Genomic DNA, 20,098 nt, shown 5'->3' with positions numbered 1-20,098 from the left:
AGAGGGCAAAACGCCTGTTTCTAGGTAATAACCAAACCAGCCCTGATCTTGGGGCAGCCTCTGTCCACCAGGACAACTTATCACCCTGGTTGAAAAAGGGAGCCCCTCCCCCCATCCTGCTCTCCTTGGCCAACAGATGACATGAGACCTTGATTGGTTGCCTGGTTTTGGGGGAGAGGAAGCTCTTGACGCCCCAGCTCCAAGAATGAACATGCCCCCTGCTCTGGGAAAGGATGTACACGAGACCATCCTGCCCGCCCCGCCCTCCAGCGCCCGGCTTGCACGCAGAGGGCGCCCTGGGAAGCCAATGTACTCAGCTTTGCACCCGCGCCGGGGCGTGGACTACAGCTCCCAGCAAGCCGCGGGAGCGGCAGCGTGTGAGCCCCGAAGGGCGGGCGGCGTGCGCCGGGCTTTCTCTCCGGTGCAGGGGCGGGAGGCGCTCGCCGCTGCTGCCCCAGCCTGCGGAGAGCCGGCGGCGAGGCGAGCGGTGCAGCGCCCGCCATGGCTCTGGTCTCGGCGCCGCTGAGGGTCTGCATCGTGGGCTCGGGGAACTGGTGAGTGCGGCTGCCCGCAGCGCAGCGCAGCGCGCCCTAGCTTGTGGCGCCTACGGCCGTGCCCCTCGCCTGCCCCCCGCCCCCCCCCCCGGCCGTGCCTCTTGTGGGGGCGGAGAAGCCAACGCGTGGAGAGGGCGTCGGCCGGAGCCGCTCTGCGCTCTCTGCCCTGTGGGGATGGATTTTACGCCTGGGCGTGCAGCCTTCCCCCTGTAGGGGTGGAGGGTTTGCCCGCCTCGGGAAGCTCTGTGGCAAGGCCACCGCGCCTGATGCTCTCGGGCTTGCACGCAGAGAAGCGGTGGTACCGTTCTGGAAGGGGGTGTAAATGTCTGCAGCAAGGTGCAAGCCCGGGGAGAAGCAGATCCGCTGTCTCTGACAGGTTTCAGAGTAGCAGCCCTGTTGGTCTGTATACGCAAAAAGAAAAGGAGGACTTGTGGCACCTTAGAGACTAACACATTTATTGGAGCAGAAGCTTTCGTGAGCTACAGCTCACTTCATCGGATGCATTTGGTGGAAAATACAGAGGGGAGATTTATATACACACACACAGAGAACATGAAACAATGGGTTTATCATACACACTGTAAGGCGAGTGATCACTTAAGATAAGCCATCACCAGCAGCAGGGGGGGAAGGAGGAAAACCTTTCATGGTGACAAGCAAGGTAAGCTAATTCCAGCAGTTAACAAGAATATCTGAGGAACAGTGGAGGGCGGGGGGGAGAAATAACATGGGGAAATAGTTTTACTTTGTGTAATGACTCTGACGTGTCTGTAAGGCACTTGCTGTGCTGGATAAATAATAGGTAGTTTAGTGAGGGAGACTCCACCACCGCTTGCCCTAATACTCTGCCCCCTCCCAATCCCGGCAGAACTTTAGGGGATAAGAACCACCCATTGGGTTTCATTTTTGCAAAATCTGGCCAAAGGTGTTCTGCGCAGCTCTAGTTTCAGTTAAACCTACTTCGTGTATTGCTTCTGGGAATCTTTCCAAATCTGGTTGTCAATTTGTGGAAAATCCAGGATGCGGTGTTTGTTTTTGTAGAGTCACTTTGTTTTATGATGTGTGTGTTTAAGTTTAATTAGGATGTATTTTACTTCTGTTAACTTTCAAGAGAAAGAACGGGACAGCGTTGTCCCAACCATACAGGAAGAGCAAACTTTGGCCACACTGCTCCTGATCCCGCACTCTATTACTCTATTTCAGATTAGCAGCCGTGTTAGTCTGTATTCGCAAAAAGAAAAGGAGTACTTGTGGCACCTTAGAGACTAACAAATAAATTTGTTAGTCTCTAAGGTGCCACAAGTACTCCTTTTTCTTTTTTCTATTACTCTAGTTCTTCATCAGATGCTCCCCTGAAAGTCAGTGGTATAACAAATTAGAGAATCAGGCACACTGATTTGTTCCCCATGTAAATTAAACTTTTCTGTACAGAAGTTACAAAAGGCTATTTTTAATCTGGCATCTGTTGTGTGCCCACTTCTATCAGTTCTGATATCAGCTGGCAAAGACTTTAAAGATTTTACACATTTTCAGCTGATTATGTTGCCTGAAAGATTTTAGCTTTGAAGAACTCAGCCCCCAAAATGATGAAATATAAATGTATTTTATATAGTGTCTTTCATACAAATTGTTTGCCAGTGCATCTTTCCAGATGAATTACAGGACACTGAACAGTATACTGTATCAGTAATCTCTTAATATCAAGAAAGGGGAGTTGAGGTCAGATGGACTTCAATTCCCTACATTAGGGGTCTCAAACTCCCTGCCTGCAGGCCATCTGCAGCCTGAGAACCTCCACAATGTGGTCCACGGGGCTCCAGCAATTTTGGGGCCAGGTCTTTCCCTTGGCCCCGGCTGCAGACCCTGGGTGCCCCCCCACCCCCCACTGTGCATCCCCCGGGCGATTTATAATGGCCTGGGGCCCCACCCACCACTGGCAGCACAGTGGCGTCTGCCTGCTCGTTCCATGTGTCTGCTGGCCCATGTATATGCTGACAGATATTTGGAGGGCAAAATTAATCGTATCTGCTAAATTGTGAGAAGAAGAGATTGTGCTTTTGGTGGTAGGAATGGTCATTATCTTTTGGGACAAATTTATTGGGATAACAGTTTGCCACACATCACTTAAAGGGAAAGTAAGTTGTCTATAAAGAGATAGAAGAAAGAAAAATGAAAGAAAAATATTTTAATCTAGGAAATGTTTTGATAAGCAACTATTTTCTAACCACTTATTTCATCATAAGTATTCCTATAATCCAGATTATTTCTTTTCCTCCCCACAAGAATCAAGAAGTAAGAGATCTTGACTAAGACCCTGATTCAGGAAAGCATCTCAGTTCAATGCAGTACTTAATCACATGCTTAAAATTAAGTATGTATTTAAGTGCTGCCATGAACTGGGGCCTAATACCCTGATTCTGCAAATGCTTATGAATAATGAACTCAGTAGAAATACTCATAGGTGTAGGTGTTTGCTGGATCAGGGTCTTGTTCAGGATCTTTTATGTCTTGGATCTTGTTTTGTTTTTATATATATATTTTTTAAAGTCTAGATTAAAGGAATAGCAGTGCTACAAGAAGCAGTTTGTTTATGCATGTGAGTACTCTTTTGAACTCAAGACCATTTGCAGGAATGGAGCTTAATTCATTTGATTGTGCAAACTTGACATGCATGATGACACAAAATCATGGTGAATTTGATTTAAATCATGGTTTAAATCACTAGTCAGGAAAACTCGATTTAATCATGGATTTCTACATATAAGTGCATTCTTGTTGATTTTTATAACTTTAATAAATATATTTCACAACTCAGAGATAGATGTAGATTTTTAAAAGGTACACACTATATATTTTTAAACAGTGATTTATTTGAAAAAACTTTTCAGATTAGTTTTACAGCTATATCAGAAAATGAATGATTATTTGGTTATTTCATTTACCAATAGGTAATTAAAGCAGATTTTTTGAAGTCACTGGGAGGTGAACTATCTCCAATTCAATGGGTTAATCATTAATATTAGGAGGATTTTCTTGCCATGCTGTATTAGGAGGAGACCACCACCAGACACACATTTAAAATTGTTTTATTTAACTAACACAACATTACGGTGCATTCTGGATTTTTTTCTTCAACAGCAAACATATAATATTTTAACAAAACAAGCATATGAATTTTTGAATTTAGTTAAACATTAAGTTTTTTAAAATCAGGTTTGTTTTTGTTAAAATTGTTTAAAATATTTCATTTAACTATTAAAAAACAATTAAATTGACTGTCAGCCAAGTCAACATGAGAAACTTAAAATATTGGCTTCTGCAGCTAACTCGGTCGTCTTCACCTTCATTTTCCTGTTTGTTCATATTCTGGAAAAGAAAAACAAGCTTGCCTGCTTTTTCAGGTCCCAAACAGTTTCTCAGGTTGGAACAAATGAGGCCAAAGGAAGAAAATATTCCTTCTATACCGGCAGAAGAAGCTACTGCTGTTAAAAGTGAGATAAGCACTTAGATTCAGAGACTGTTGAAGTGATTAAGTGACTTCCAGCAGTTCACTGGTGTGACTTTCTTTAAAACATCATCAGCAAACATATATTTCTTGAATGGTTCACCCTTAGCTCTGAAGTTTATTATAGTTGGCATTATGAAGGGATGATTGCTGGATGTCCATGTGATAGCCAACTCCTCTTCTTCAGCAGTTAAGGTTTGACCCTGGTACTGAGTATTGAGAATATTTGCAAGAAAATGAGCTGGAGATAGTGCTTGTCCCATTCGTTTTTTTAATGCTTGTAATTTAACTCTGTCATTGCATATTTCTCTTTTTAAGATCTCACTCAGTTCCTTCCAAATTTCTGCAGCATCAAGCAATAAAACAGCTATTTCTCTGCATTTTGTTCAAGGCTACAGCAATTGGCTTCAGGGTACTCAGCATGTGTTCAACATTTCTCTTAAGCCCAATGTTGAGAACTTTGGCTGTGAAAATGCCATCTATTTTTTTCACGATTTTTTTCACAAACTGTCATCAAATTTGGCCAGTTCTTGATATAGGGCTCAAAACAGTCCACTGTTGAGTTCCATCGCACGTCTTGTGGGAGAGTTAGCTTGGTTCCTCCCAGTTTTTTTCAGAGCAGCTGCTGCAAAGTGGTTGTTATGGAAGTATTTTGCAATTTCAACAACATTAGCCTGTATTTTTGGAACACTGAAGTCTTTAACTAGGAGGTGCATCAAATGAGCACTGCAACTGTATGTTATTAGCTTGGGACTCTCTTCTAAATAATTTCTTCTCATTTTGGATACATTTGCAGCATTGTCTGTGACCAAACTGTGTACTAGGACATTTGAATTTTTTTTTTCCTCAGTTTGTTATAGCTTTTACTGCTGCTACTTGTAAGTATTCTGCTGATTTCCTGATGTATCAATTGTTTCTGTAAGGAAGACATTCCCTTCTTTTTTTGTCACACAAGCACATACAACAGGATCATCGTGGACATTGCTCAACCCATCAAGACTCGGGTTAACAATTTTACCCTCTAGACCTTTGGCACACTGCTCAATTTCTCTTTCATACACTTTATCCAGCAATTTGCCTACAACATCTGCACTGTTGGGTGGACTGTATCCTGGTCTTAATGAGTAACAACTATTTTTTTTTGCTCAAACATGAGAATTCAAGAATAATCCAGAAGAAAGAGAGGCAGTCCTTAAGAAAGTAGTATGAAATAAAAAAGTTCACCAACCTGAAGATCCTGCATGTTCCTTTCATCATCTTCAGCACAGCTTTCTCCTGAGAAGGAACACTTCTCATTATGTTGACAGGTTTCAGAGTAGCAGCCGTGTTAGTCTGTATTCGCAAAAAGAAAAGGAGTACTTGTGGCACCTTAGAAACTAACAAATTTATTAGAGCATAAGCTTTCGTGAGCTACAGCTCACTTCATCGGATGCATTCCATAATGCATCCGATGAAGTGAGCTGTAGCTCACGAAAGCTTATGCTCTAATAAATTTGTTAGTCTCTAAGGTGCCACAAGTACTCCTTTTCTTTTTTCTCATTATGTTGTTTCATTTGGGCAACCTGGCCTTGCATTTCTTTGTTGCACTGTTTGCATTTTGCATGCATACCTTTCTTAAGCACAGGTAGAGGAACTTCATTAAAATATTCCCAAACTGGGTCTCTTTTACGGCCTGCTGCCATTATAGTGAGACAATGGTATGGTAGAGCTCAAATCAATGAAGGCCGCATCCAGAAAGACCTCAAGACTTCTTGAATATGCTGCTCAAACAGTTTCACTTTTATTTCTACTGCCTGTCCCTCCCTTCTCACATTTATCTCCAGACTTCTTCTTCTTGTCCAGATCTATTCCACATGCAACAATCTTCTATTCATTGAAATTTTTGAAACTTTGTACTTTTAGAGAGAGGTAAAGGATTGACTCTGTGTACACAAATATGCAGAGGGACAATAGGGTTGAGATCTGTTATTTCTCACCTCCTATATATTTAAAAACATTTTGCTATTAACAAGCATGTTATCTCTGGTGACACACATTCACAGTTTGAGAACTGCAAAACTAAGCATCTCTGATGGTATCTTCTAGACTGAGCACTGGGTCACACTGGGCAGATAGAAAGATTAACCTAAATAACCTGTACAGAAGCCCTTGGAACCCAATAAAATTGGGTCCCTAATCCATGAACTATTGGAACTTATTTACAAAACTTTTTTTAAACATTACATAAATATATTGTCTCATACTATAGAATTAGAATTTATAATCCCTATTCCATGATGAGAGATCTTTGAGCTGTAATCCATTTTAATAAAAACTATCTTGAGAGTGTTTTCCTCAAAAAGCATTTTATTAAAAAAAAAATCCGATTTAAATAAAAAAATCTGATTAGATTTTTTTTAAAAAAATCATTTTTATCCACCCTGCACAAAATACAACATTCAAGAATTTTAGTAACTTTGCATAGGAGAAAGAAGTGCCCCCCCAAAATCTCATACTGCAGCACCTCTCGTGGATTTCTGCCACGTTTCAAATTACCTGTAACATAGGGCTCTTTAGATGGACTCTAATGATTAACAAACTGAACCCCCTGTATCCTACTTCACCTACTTCTTTCTGACAGTTTCCACACTTTCCTTCTACTACAATGTCATTTAAAAAAAAAAGTCAGCACTGCATCCTGGTGAGTTACCTTGATAGTCCCCAATTGCCCTCTTTGGGTATGTCTACACAGCACTCCAATTAAAAACCCACAGCTGGCCTGTGCCAGCTGACTTGGGTTCATGGGGCTTGGACTCAGGGGCTGTTTAACTGTGGTGTAGATGTTCTGGCTTGAGCTGCAGCCTGAACTCTAGGACCCTCCCACCGCAAAGAATCCCAGAGCCCTGTATTAAACAGGTCTTTGTTCCTGGCCAGAACTTTGCACTTGCACCAAGGAGGAATATTGCCCTTTGAAATTGAGTTACCTTGTTTAATGATCTGAGTGCTGTTAGCTTTCACTTGGAAGGTGTTCCTGTTGTGATTGAGAAGCATGTACTGGATTTTCCTGTGCAATTGAACTACTATAGGCACAAAATATTACAGGTTGACCAATGCTGCCAGAAGTATCTTACTAGAAACAAATCAGTAAGCATACCAATTATTTTGCTTGGTAATGTCATGAATGCACTCTAGGTCAACCCAAGGTGAGGAATGGACTTCAGATTCCATGTTATCAATTGTAGGAAGTCTGAGTGTGCTGACTTGTGTGTTGGTTAAAACAGGGGTGGGGAGTTGCTATCTCACTCTATTTATGGCATTTAGATTCCTGGTGTCATTCTTGTGACTTTGCCCAACTTACTTCTAGTTCAGTTCTTGTAACATTACAATGAAATAGGAAGTAGAGAAGCCACATTTCAGGTCTTCCTGAACACAAAAAATGAATGACCAGCTTATTCTTATTACAGTTTAAGAAGGAAAAGAGAAAGTCCAGACCATCTAACTTTAAACAAAATGGAACTTGTGGTGTGAACAGTACATACTGCACATATGCAAAGTAGGGTTGTCAATTAATCACAGTTAACTCACGCAATTATCTAACAAAAATTAAACATGATTAAAATCCATTGCGATTAATCACACTTTTAATTGCACTGTTAAACAATAGAATACCAATTGAAATTTATTAAATATATTTGGATATTTTTCTACATTTTCAAATATGTAGATTTCAGTTACAACACAGAATACAAAGTGTACAGTGCTCACTTTATATTACTTCTTGTTCAGCCAATTGCTCAGAAAAACAAGTTTGTTTACATTTGCAGGAGATAATGCTGTCCTCTTCTGATTTACAATGTCACCAGTAAGTGAGAACAGGCATTTGCATGGCACTTCTGTAGCCGGCATTGCAAGGAATTTACATGCCAGATATGCTAAACATTTGTATACCCCTTCATGCTTTGGCCACCATTCCAGAAGACATGCTTCCGTGCTGATGCTGCTCCTTGGGAGGAAGGAAGGAAAAAAAAAAAAACTAACTAAATTTGTGACTGAACTCCTTGGAGGAGAATTGCATGTCTACTGCTCTGTTTTACCTGCATTTTGCCATATATTTCATGTTATAGCAGTCTTGGATGACGACCCAGCACAGGTTGTTCATTTTAAGAACACTTTCACTGCAGATTTCAAAGAACACAAAGAAGGTACAACTGTGAGATTTCTAAAGATAGCTACAGCACTTGACCCAAGGTTTAAGAATCTGAACTGACTTCCAAAATCTGAGAAGGATGAGGTGTGGAGCATGCTTTCAGAAGAGTTAAAAGAACACCACTCTGAAGCGGAAACTTCAGAACCCGAACCACCAAAAAAGAAAATCAACCTTCTGCTGGTGGCATTTGACTCAGATAATGAAAATGAACGTTTGTTGGTCCGCACTGCCCTGGATAGTTATCGAGCAGAACCCGTCATCGCATGGATGCATGTCCTCTGGAATGGTGGTTGAAGCATAAAGGGACATATGAATCTTTAGTGCATCTGACATGTAAATATCTTGTGATGCTGGCTACAACAGTACCATCCAAATGTCTGTTCTTTCAGGTGACACTGTAAACAAGAAGCGGGCAGCATTATCTCCTGCAAATGTAAACAAACTTGTTTGAACAATTGACTGAACAAGAAGAAGGACTGAGTGGATGTGTAGGCTCTAAAGTTTTACATGGTTTTATTTTTGAGTGCAGATTTTTTTTTTACATAATTCTACATTTGTAAGTTAAACTTTCATGATAAAGATATGCACTACAATACTTGTATTAGGTGACTTGAAAAATACTATTTTTACAGTGTAAATATTTGTAAACAAAATTATAAAGTGAGCACTGTACATTTTTTGTATTCTTGTTGTAATTTAATCAATATATTTGAAAATTTAGACAATATCCAAAAAATATTTAAATAAATGGTATTCTATTGTTTAAAAGTATGATTAATCATGTAATTGTGTTCAACTTTTTTAATTGCGAGATTAATCGCAATTAATTTTTTAATCGCTTGACAGCCCTAATGAAAAGACTTCATACTAGTCAGTGTATAGCACAGTACAACAAATAAACAAAACAAAAACCATGTGCACGTTTAGGCTGAGCTAGAATTAACACTGTATTTCTCTAAACTGTTTACAAAATACTTAGTGGAGATTAAGATGGAAGAGAGAAATTTAACAGTCTTTATTTAAATATAGTACTAAAAAAAAAAACAACCTTCATGTTTTTATACCCCCTTCCATCCAAGAATCTCAAAACACTTTACACACAAACACACCTTGTGATATATTAAATATTATTTCCATTGCAGAGACAGGAAAACTGAAAAGATAGATTGGTGAGGTAAATTGCCTACAGTAACACAGACTGTTGGTGACCAAACTAGGCAAAGAACCCTGAACTCATCTACCACTCCTATGTTCTGGCCATTAGATCAAAGTCCCTCTCTATTTTAATTCCTAAGTCTTAAAAGCTAATTTTCACTCCCTTTTCTAACTCCATAATCAAAGTAAATTAATTCAGGACAGAGATCTGAGATTTGACTCTAGAATCTTGTTAATTTTAATCTGCTGCTGTTTGGGAGGAAAAAAGATATATGAGCAGCAATGAAAGTGTTTGTCTGCAAACTCAGGAAGATGGCACTGCATCAGTTCACATTTGGAAGAATGTCACACTATAGATGCTATAATCTTCACTTCTGGTCTTAAACAAATGTTGATGTTCTTCAGAAATTGATGGGTTAGTGCCCCCTGCCAAAAGAAATCTTCTCACCACAGGGAAGATGATTTTACAAAATTTGCTGACCATAATTTCTTTTTTAAATTGAATTGAGTTATTTAGAAGTTGTGTGTAGCTTCTTACCACTGCATTGAAAAATATAATCCTTTTGAATTTGTGCATATGAAATTATTGAACTCCCCCTGGATGTCTGATGAGCAGAAGCAGCAATTAGAGGGGTATGAGTAAATGTTTCAGTCTACTGAGCTCTTTTCTGACTGTATTTGTTTGAGCAAAAGCAAAATATATGAATGATTAGTTGATTCCTCCCCCCCCCCGCCCCATTTTCCTAGTTCAAATTTTTAGACAGTAATTGGACCAATTGCCTGGGTATTTTGGGTGTGGGTAGGATGGTGTGTGTGTGTGTGTGTGTGTGTGTGTTAAGTGAACTTTTTTCCCCAGAACATTACTATAATTTTAGAATATCTTCTTTTTCTGTTTTCTTTCCTACAGGGGCTCTGCTGTTGCCAAAATAATAGGCAATAATGTAAAAAATATGCAAAAGTTTGCTTCCACAGTGAAAATGTGGGTCTTTGAGGAAAATATTAATGGGAGAAAACTGACAGATATCATAAATAATGAACATGAAAATGTAAAATATCTCCCTGGATACAAGCTGCCAGAAAATGTGGTAAGACTTGGAAGCTAAACATGGCCTATATATGTAGATATAGATTGTGTGTGTGTGTGTGTGTGTGTGTGTGTGTGTGTGTGTATATATAAATTGTTTATACTCAAAAGTGAGGTAGGAGTTTGTCTCATTCACATTTTATCAAACTCCAACTATTTTGTTAATGATGTGGGCACAATCAAGGGTTCCAAACAGCTGAGCTCTCTAAGGTAGTTGATAGCTAACATAATCTTGTAATAGATTTGCCCCTTCAGTGACTTTATGGCACCCATATGCTATATTGTGTATATATGCAAACGTGAAAATAATAGAAATATTAATGCCTTTGCCAATAACTAGCATAAAGATTTGGCCTCAATTTTGGGAAGGAACTGACTGGCAAGTTTGGAAGAAAGGTGGGATTTCAGACCCTCTGGAAGTTCACTACTGAAAGCTGAATTGAATTAGATATAGGCTGTTCATTTTAGTAGTCATTTATGCCAGTGTAAAGTGCTGCCAAAGCTAAATGGTGGCATTTTTCACTCAGTTTGCACTGGTGTAAATGACAATATCATGATGATGATGGGCGATGACTTGTTACCAAGTATGATCATCTTCCATGGGAGTTACGGCTCCTCAGGTGGCTAATAAGGCCAATCCTTGAACCACAAGCTCTATAGCAATGAGGGCAGATGTTTTCAGGCTCAGCAGGAGGCTGTTGACCATGACTGGAAGTCTGTCTCTCCTTCCTTCTGCACCTCTTGTCCTCTTCAGCTTGTTGACGAACAAGTTCAAAATGCAGGAGACCATCACGTAGGACTTCACTCCATTTTAAGCAATCCTGAGCAAGTGTCTCCCAAGTGTCAATGTCAATATTACACTTTTTTAGGTTGTCCTTCAGTAAGTCCTTATATCGCTTCCGTTATCCATCCATGTTACTGTACCCTTCTTTCAGCTGAGAGAACAGGACCTGTTTTGGGAGGCAATGGTCTGGCATCTGGACAATGTGACCAGTCCAGTGGAATTGCTGATGGATTATCATTGCCTCAATACTGGAGGTCTTTGCCTCTTCCAGGACACTAATATTGGTGTGCCTGTCTTCCCATTTGATCTTCAGAATCTTACGAAGGCAGCGTTGATGGTGCCTCTCAAGGACTTTCAAGTGGTGTCTATAGGTTGTTCAAGTTTCACACCCGTACAATAGTGTTGGGAGAATAACTGCTTGATAAACAAGAAGCTTGGTGTCTGTTCAAATGTTGTGGTCTTCAAAACCCGTGTGCTATAAATGAGAAAAAGCTACACTGGCACAGCTCAGGTGATGTTGAATTTCTGCATCAATATCTGCCTGGGATGAAAGATGACTTCCAAGGTAGAGGAAGTGATCAACATTCTCCACTGCCACTCCATTGATTTTTGGTAGATGGGGCATGTGATACATCATTTGGAGAGCACTTTAGTCTTCTTGATATTAAGAGTGAGACCAAGACATGCGTAAGGATCGGCAAACATATTCAAGATAGTTTGAAGATCTTTCTCTGAGTGGGCAAAGATTGCGTTTTCATCAGCATGCTGAAGTTCCAAAAATAGATGATGTGGAGATCTTACTCTTGGCTTTCAGCCTGCTAAGTCTGAACAGCTTTCCATCCATTCTGTAAATGGTTTCAATGCCAGCTTGTAAACTTCCCAGCAACTAGGTAAAGAATGACTGCAATAAAAACCGCAAACATGGTTGGAGCGATGATACAACCTTGTTTTACTCCTGTTTGTACTTTGAAAGGTTCGCTCTGGGAGCCAGTGCTGCTCAGAACAGTTGCCTTTATGTTCTCATGAAGCAATTTTAGGACATTGGATGTCCTGATAAATACATCCAATCTTAAGAGAGTACAGTCCAGAGGGCATGGTGATTCACTGAATCAAAGGCTTTAGTTAAATCAATAAAAGCCATGTACAGTGGTTAGTTTTGCTCCTGATACTTTTCCTGGAGCTGCCATGCTGTGAAGATCATATCCATAGTTCCACAACATGGTCAGAAAACACTCTGTGACTCTGGTAAAATTTCTTCTGACGGGTGGAAGGAGAATGGCAAGGATCCGCGCCAGAATTTTGCCTGCAATGGCTAGGAGGGAGATACCATGATGACAACATAGTGTGGTGGGCAATCATGAATCTGGCCCAGAAAGAGCTAAAAGTAGGAGGAGAGAGCAGCAACTGACAATTTAGTAGAAAAACCTATGGGTTAAACACTGCCTGTAGCTAGATTACGGTTCTCTTGGTGCCATTGAAACCTAAACACTGCACCAGTCTCCTAATTTGAAGTAAATCATAGACTCATAGAATTGGAAGGGATCTGGAGAGGTCATCTAGTTCAGTCCCCTGCACTCATGGCAGGACTAAGTATTATCTAGACCATCCCTGACAGGTGTTTGTCTAACCTGCTCTTAAAAATCTCCAGTGATAGAGATTCCACAACCTCCCTAGGCAATTAATTATTTCCCTTTTGTCATAGGCCAAGGAAACTTTGGTGCAATCTAGATTGTTCATGTTCATTACCTCCATCACTAGTGTTTGCAGAGGCCACTGTGCAGCCCCAGAACTCATTTTTGGTGCCTCTGTTATTTCAAATGTGGTTAAACATGAGGACTACTTTAACTTTCCATCACTTGTTGGAAAAGAGTGAAATCTGGCAAGTGGCTTGGAAGCTGGTCATCTTCTTAAAGAAAAACAAAACCTTTTAAGGATCAAAAATAGAACATCAGGAAACAGATGTAAGAGGGCCTGGTGAAGGTTTTGTTTTGTTTTGTTTTGTTTATTTAAACAGGACAAGTCTCTGTTACAAGCTCTACAGTGGCACAGCTGTGGTGCTGCAGCTGCGGTGCTGTAGCAATGTAATGTAGGCACTTGCTACAGCAACAGGGAAGGGTTTTTTCCATCACTGTAGTAAATATATCCCCTCGAGAGGTGGTAGCTAGGTCTACAATGTGCTTAGGTTGGCTTAACTACATCTGAGTGTGAATTTTTCACAGCCCTGAGAAATGTAGCTAGGTCGACCTAAGTTTTAGATGTAGACCAGGCCTCATTCTTCTTAGTGCAGTAGTGTATTAGACTGTTTTGCCAAACTAGCAGCTAGGGAAGAGACAATCAAAAACAGCCTCTAATTTTGCATTTCAATCAATTAGGTTGTGAATGTTAGTTAGCTGTCTGGAACTCTGATTTGTAAATGCGAACATCATTTGCTCCTGCAAATTTGGTAATTAGCTGTCTAAATTCTGTCATTTTCAGGTACAATTGATTGTGTCCACAATATTAGAAGGTGGGGAAAGGCCCCTTTCAAAATGTGGCCCAATATGTCTTGGGTTGGCTTGAAAGCATTTGATGCTTTTGCATTTTTAGGAATGTAACATGCATGTTTTTTTTTCTCTTATTGATATAGCATGATAGAAATGATGATTCTCAGAAAGGTCTTCTAGATTATTTTTAGAGAACTTTTGAATAGAATTAAGTTTTTGTAAATTCTTTTGTTTCAACCCCCTTTTTCTCTCATAATTGTACAGGTTGCCATTCCAAATCTTAACGAAGCTGTGCAAGATGCAGACTTGTTGGTCTTTGTCATTCCTCATCAGTTTATTCATAAGATCTGCGATGAGATCACAGGACGGGTACCAAAGAAAGCTGTTGGGATAACGCTCATTAAGGTATAATAAATGCTATACATTAACATTGTCAATATATAATGGAATATAATCTTCTGAAGCCATTCAACTGAGAGTTCGAAATGAAAAACATCTTTCCCTGCCAAATTTTTATTTTTTCTTGATTGTTCAGTAGGACTTCTTTGGATGTACAATAGGACTTTGAGTCCTAGTCACTAGTGGATTATTATACAGGGTTTATTTTATTCTGTCATTTTCAGTAAGAGGGAGGTGAGGCTGCTTACAAAACTAACTTAAAAAAATGTTTTGCACCACCAGGCTTTTCATCCTATTACTTTCTGATTCTGGATACATCATTAGATGGAGAGCAGAGCATAAATATAATAGTCTGATAGTTAATTCACATCCCAAACATTGAGCTGATCATTTTAAAGACTGACAAGAGAATCTCACGTGACTGAGTGGACAGTGCTCTCGTTCACATCAAAGATTTTGCTGCAACAAGAGAAACTGTTCAGAGCCATCCAAAAAGATGGACCAGTTCCAGTATGGGAACTTGTTGGGAACAGCATTTTAAAGGGGCTTTCATAGAGCTGGAGGCAAAGGAGTTTCTGTTTTAAATGACATTTTGTTTCTGAGTATTAAGTTATGTTAGGTCTGGTTATTCCCACAAGCTTCAAAAAGACATTACTTTGTTCTTCCCTTCATTTAGTTGAGGGTGGGAGTGCTTTATTTTCTTGGCACAAGTTCCCGTCTGTTCTCATTCCTGGCACAGGTTCACCCTCCAGATCTTTCATTTTTATTTTTTAAATAAATTTGGCTCTCTTTAGTTTAGCTAAAACCATTAACTCTCTTGTTTTTGTTGGTGCTGCCCTATCAAAGAGATTTAGTCTTGAAAACCTGAATTTTATTAAAAGGTAACACTGCTCTAGTTCAGGTGTTGTACTTTACAGATAATTTTTTGATTATATATTTGTTGAATTGAAGGATGAAAGAAACAAGGCACATGATTCTGGCATAGTGTTGAAAGCAATAAATATATAGCAACGAAAACTTCCATGTCAGACAATAAGCTATCTGAGATGAAAATAAAATCCCAGACTGAAAATTTTGATGTCACCAAGTAGCCTACACCAACAGAATTGAGGACATGTTCCTTCACTCTCTTTTCTTAAACTCTTGAGAGAAACGTAGTTGATTCTTCCCTAACTTATTCTGGCCTATTTGTTTACCATTATGTCATTTATGTCAATGTGAAACCAGAATAACTCTAAAAGTCAGTCTGGTTACTGTGGCTTTTACACAGATCTGATTTGGATCAGAAACTGGGTCTATATTCCTTTAAAAATACAGTTTAAATACTTGATAGTTATTGACTATATTTATGTAAAGAATAAATATTTAATGCACTGGTAAAATTATGCTAAGGAAAACGTATTTATTTATGCCAGGGAAAACATTTTCTATTTTTTCCATAAACATTAGTATATTCTTAATCTGAATATTTAATGTAATGTTGGATGACATCTCTTACACAAGCCAGAACTGGTTACCAGACAACTTCCCATTGTTAAGCTGCTGCTGTGGTCCAGGAAGTGCTCTCTTGACAGAAATGGTGCAAACATTTTTTTTTTTTATTCTGTTGCAACTGTGTGCAAACTACACATTTCCTCTGACAATGGGACCAAAATCTGTACAAAGGGGCAGAGATCTGATCTCACTAACAAAAGAGCATGTGAGAATGGAATCATTTCACCATTTGTAAGTAATGGAGGATTTTTTTATTTCTAAACACGTGCACATGTGCGTCCATAAACACACTTTCTTTCCTTATATCTCTATGCAAGTACATTTAGTTTGGCCACTGGAAACAAATTCTGTAGTTAGTGTAGTTCTGCTCTGAAAGAGGGTTATGTAAAATTAGGGTGAACAGATAGCAAGTGTGAAAAATCAGGACAAGGGATGGGGGGTAATAGGCATCTGTCAAGGTTCCTTCCCCGCTCTGAACTCTAGGGTACAGATGTGAGGACCTGCATGAAAGACCCTCTAAGCTTATTCTTACCAGCTTAGGTTAAGAACTTCCCCAAAGTACAAACTTTGCCTTGTCCTTGAACCGTATGCTGCCACCACCAAGCATTTTAAACAAAGAACAGGGAAAGAGCCCACTTGGAGACGTCTTCCCCCAAAATATCCCCCCAAGCCCTACACCCCCTTTCCTGGGGAAGGCTTGATAAGAATCCTCACTAATTGGTACAGGTGAACACAGACCCAAACCCTTGGATCTTAAGAACAATGAAAAATCAATCAGTTCTTAAAAGAAGAATTTTAGTTAAAGAAAAGGTAAAAGAATCACCTCTGTAAAATCAGGATGGTAAATATCTTACAGGGTAATCAGATTCAAAACATAGAGAATCCCTCTAGGCAAAACCTTAAGTTACAAAAAGAAACAAAAACAGGCATATACATTCCCTCCAGCACAGCTTATTTTACAAGCCATTAAACAAAAGAAAATCAAACGCATTTTCTAGCTAGATTACTTACTAACTTTACAAAAAGAAAAGGAGTACTTGTGGCACCTTAGAGACTAACAAATTTATTAGAGCATAAGCTTTCGTGAGCTACAGCTCACTTCGAAGTGAGCTGTAGCTCACGAAAGCTTATGCTCTAATAAATTTGTTAGTCTCTAAGGTGCCACAAGTACTCCTTTTCTTTTTGCGAATACAGACTAACACGGCTGCTACTCTGAAACCTACTAACTTTACAGGAGTTGTAAGGCTTACATTCCTGATCTGTTCCCAGCAAAAGCATCACACGGACAGCCCAAACCCTTTGCCCCCTTCCACAGATTTGAAAGTATCTTGTCCCTCTCATTGGTCATTTTGGGTCAGGTGCCAGCCAGGTTCTTAGCTTCTTAACCCTTTACAGGTGAAAGGGTTTTTCCTCTGGCCAGGAGGGATTTTATAGTACTGTATACAGAAAGGTGGTTACCCTTCCCTTTATATTTATGACTGTGTCTATGTAAGAAAAAGCCCCAAATATCAGGACTGTCCCTATAAAATCAGGACATTTGGTCACTCTATGTAAAATGGCATAGTGGGGTCCTTTTTCTGTCTGATTTCTATATGCAGTATACTCTCTTTACAAATGAAAGGTGTATGTTTAACTGTCAGACCTGCAAACTCAACCTAATATGTGAAAATAAAACTGGGTCTTTGGTGAATGATAAGGTGAATGCCAGATGAGGACCTGAATGATGCATCTGTAATCATGTTGCCTTAAATTGATTATGATAGGGTAAATGACTGGAATTCAGTAAATATATGTGTTGAATAATCAGAGGAAATGGAATGCAACTTGCTTTTTTAGCATTGCAATACAAGAAGAGCACAGGAGTGAAAAGCAATTTGAAATCTTCTGCCTTTGGGTTGTTCTAATGTACATCTAGCTGCCTTTGGTGATCATTGCAGCATCTAGATCTATTGCCCTGGCCTATGTTGGGAGCCATTACATTGACTCTATACCATGTGGGGAATACCCCTACACTGTGGAAGTTCTCAGGTCAGATCCACCTGGGTTCCTGCTTCTTTTCAGGTCAACTTCAGACCTAGTATAAGTAGGTGCAGCTCTCTTTGACTTCAGCAGAAGTTCAGTCTGTTCACGTTAGGCCTGGATTTAGTACCCAGTTATGTGTGATCTCTCTCACTGCGGGTTATTCATTCAAGTGCACAAATTCATATCTAGGTAGTTGTTCCAAATGCCCTTTAAAGAGACTGAATGGCTGCTGCTGGTTAATTGCCTGTTTGGGGGCCTAATAGACAGACTGTCAAGGCATCTTTGGAGCTGTTAAAAAAACGACACATACATGAGCATACTTTCAGATTCTCATCACTGTACAATATGGTCCACAAAGGTGTTAAGTGAGAGTGAAAAAAGTAATGCAACAGTATAGTAATTGACTTACGTTTTCATTGGCTGGTTTAGTACGTGTCTCACAATATCTCTTAGTTGTGCAGTGGTTTTAACAATAAAAAAAAAATTAAGCCTTAGGAATGCAAAACTCTCCCAGCCAGGAATGTCTTCTGTGGCTTAAGTAAAGTTAAATCGATTTCAGCAATGCCTTTTTATACTTAAAAAAAGGCCATGGTCTTCTCTGTGCTAGGTATGAGAAACCATTTAAAAATAAGTCTTTACAAAGAAAATGTTTCTATAACCTCCTAAATATTTATACTTTTGGGAAGGAGGATGACAGTTTTGACTTTGTGCTTCTACAGAGGGAAAAAAACACAGTTAATTCACATTTTGGCTCCATGGGAGAAATAGCTTTGGATGAAGGAGATACTGCAGTTCCCTGAAAAAAGCACAAGCTGTCAGGAGTTCTGGATTCTATTCTCCCCTCTGGCACTGATCTAGTCAAGGCACTCAGTCTCTCTCTGCCCCAGTTTCTCTATCTCTGGAGAACAGGGATAATGATACTTTGATAAAGCGCTTTGAAATCGATAGATGAAAAATGCTACGTAAGAGCAAAAGTATTATTAATCAGCTTCTTCCATATCCACAAACAGGCTTTTCACTTTGTAGTAGTGTTCAAGATGACTAGAACTGATTGACTAGTAAGCCATTGCTGTCATTAAACACGAAGCAGTTTCTTTGTAATATTTCAGTTTGAGTGTTTTCTCCACAAAATACGACATAAAAATATCAAAATCCAATCCTGTGAGTTTCTTTGCCTCGGTTTCCACTGAGGTCAATAGCCCAGCTCCTCAACAGCTGGAAATCAGTGTTGCTCCATTTACTTTAGTAGGGGGACATTCATTTACATCATCTGAGAATCTGATCCCGGGGGAGATGAACTTGCAGCACCTTACAGGACTGGGCTCTTTATTTAGCACAAAATAAATCCTGTTGTTGTCATCTAGATGTTGGTAGTTAATTCCTAATTTTTAAGTGCAATTTTGTATCAAAGGAAGACATTCTAAAAGGTCACAGTAGAGGCAAGACTATATAGCCAGATGTATGTGTGTGTGCTTTATCTCTGTGGTAACAAGCCCACTATCTTCTGTCACTAACTGGATAAACTTTATTGTAGCTTCTACCCAGGAAGGATAATTGTGATGCAGTCTATTCTGTCTAATGCCTGTTCAGTAATTCACTTTAATGTTGGCTGCAGGGAATAGATGAAGGCCCAGAGGGACTCAAGCTGATTTCTGACATTATTCGAGAGAAAATGGGAATAGACATTAGTGTGCTGATGGGAGCTAACATTGCCAACGAGGTAGCAGCAGAGAAGTTCTGTGAAACCACAATAGGTAACAATCTGTGTAATTAAAGTGTTTAAATATCGACATCTATGCTCAAAACTCCACGCTGAATAATTTGAACATCACTGTTGCCAGCTTTAATCGATCATTATCAGAAGGTACTAAGTCTTTCATATTTAATTTCTGAACTTCCTATAATGTTTGCACTTCCAAATGTAGCAGTAAGGCATTGGAAGGAGAGATTATGAAATCTCATTAGGATTGTGACTTCAGAGCTGACCCTTATTTCTTTTACAATGAAATAATTACCAAGCCACAAAGTAATGATTATACTGTTTAATACTGATAAAGTAGCCATGCCACTGCTGTGCAGAACATTTTGCTACATAAGTTGCTACATAGTCTAATATCAAGGTATAAGATGTTTTTAGTACAGGTGTTGCAGCTTGTGAAACTCTTTCCATCTTTATAACTTTTTAAAGGTACTACTGTATCCTTTGTAGATTTTCATTGCAGCTAATTCTTCTAAACTGCAGGTGTTGGCCTTGATCCTGCGATTGGAACTACTAGCACAGATATCTCTGCACCCATCTAAGGCTGGAGAGCATACCTATTCATAGATTTCACAAAGTCTCACATGTGCATTCAAATATATACAGCAGTGTGCAATCTGAGGGAGTTATTGTTGTTAGAACATGAAATTTTTTTTTTTTTTACTTTTGTGTA

The 20,098-nt window shown here is 39.4% G+C and overlaps 1 protein-coding gene across 2 annotated transcripts in view; it reads left to right on the top strand.

The window, feature by feature from the left end:
• The first annotated feature begins 308 nt into the window (after positions 1-308).
• GPD1L (glycerol-3-phosphate dehydrogenase 1 like) overlaps positions 309-20,098 on the top strand; it is a 42,768-nt gene continuing 22,978 nt past the window's right edge. Inside the window, exons 1-5 of one of the 2 annotated variants that reach the window (XM_043508989.1) lie at positions 387-554; positions 6,680-6,739; positions 10,308-10,485; positions 14,016-14,156; positions 19,282-19,420. In XM_043508989.1, the coding sequence (XP_043364924.1) occupies positions 502-554; positions 6,680-6,739; positions 10,308-10,485; positions 14,016-14,156; positions 19,282-19,420 (571 nt within the window). In that variant the 5' untranslated portion in view covers positions 387-501. Of the gene's footprint in view, positions 555-6,679; positions 6,740-10,307; positions 10,486-14,015; positions 14,157-19,281; positions 19,421-20,098 lie in introns of both variants that reach the window. The other variant, XM_038388601.2, reaches the window with a different exon arrangement.

This window comes from Dermochelys coriacea, chromosome 2, assembly GCF_009764565.3.
Source record: "Dermochelys coriacea isolate rDerCor1 chromosome 2, rDerCor1.pri.v4, whole genome shotgun sequence".
NCBI classification, from domain to species: Eukaryota; Metazoa; Chordata; order Testudines; family Dermochelyidae; genus Dermochelys; species Dermochelys coriacea.
This window is presented reverse-complemented; position numbering and strand designations above follow the sequence as displayed.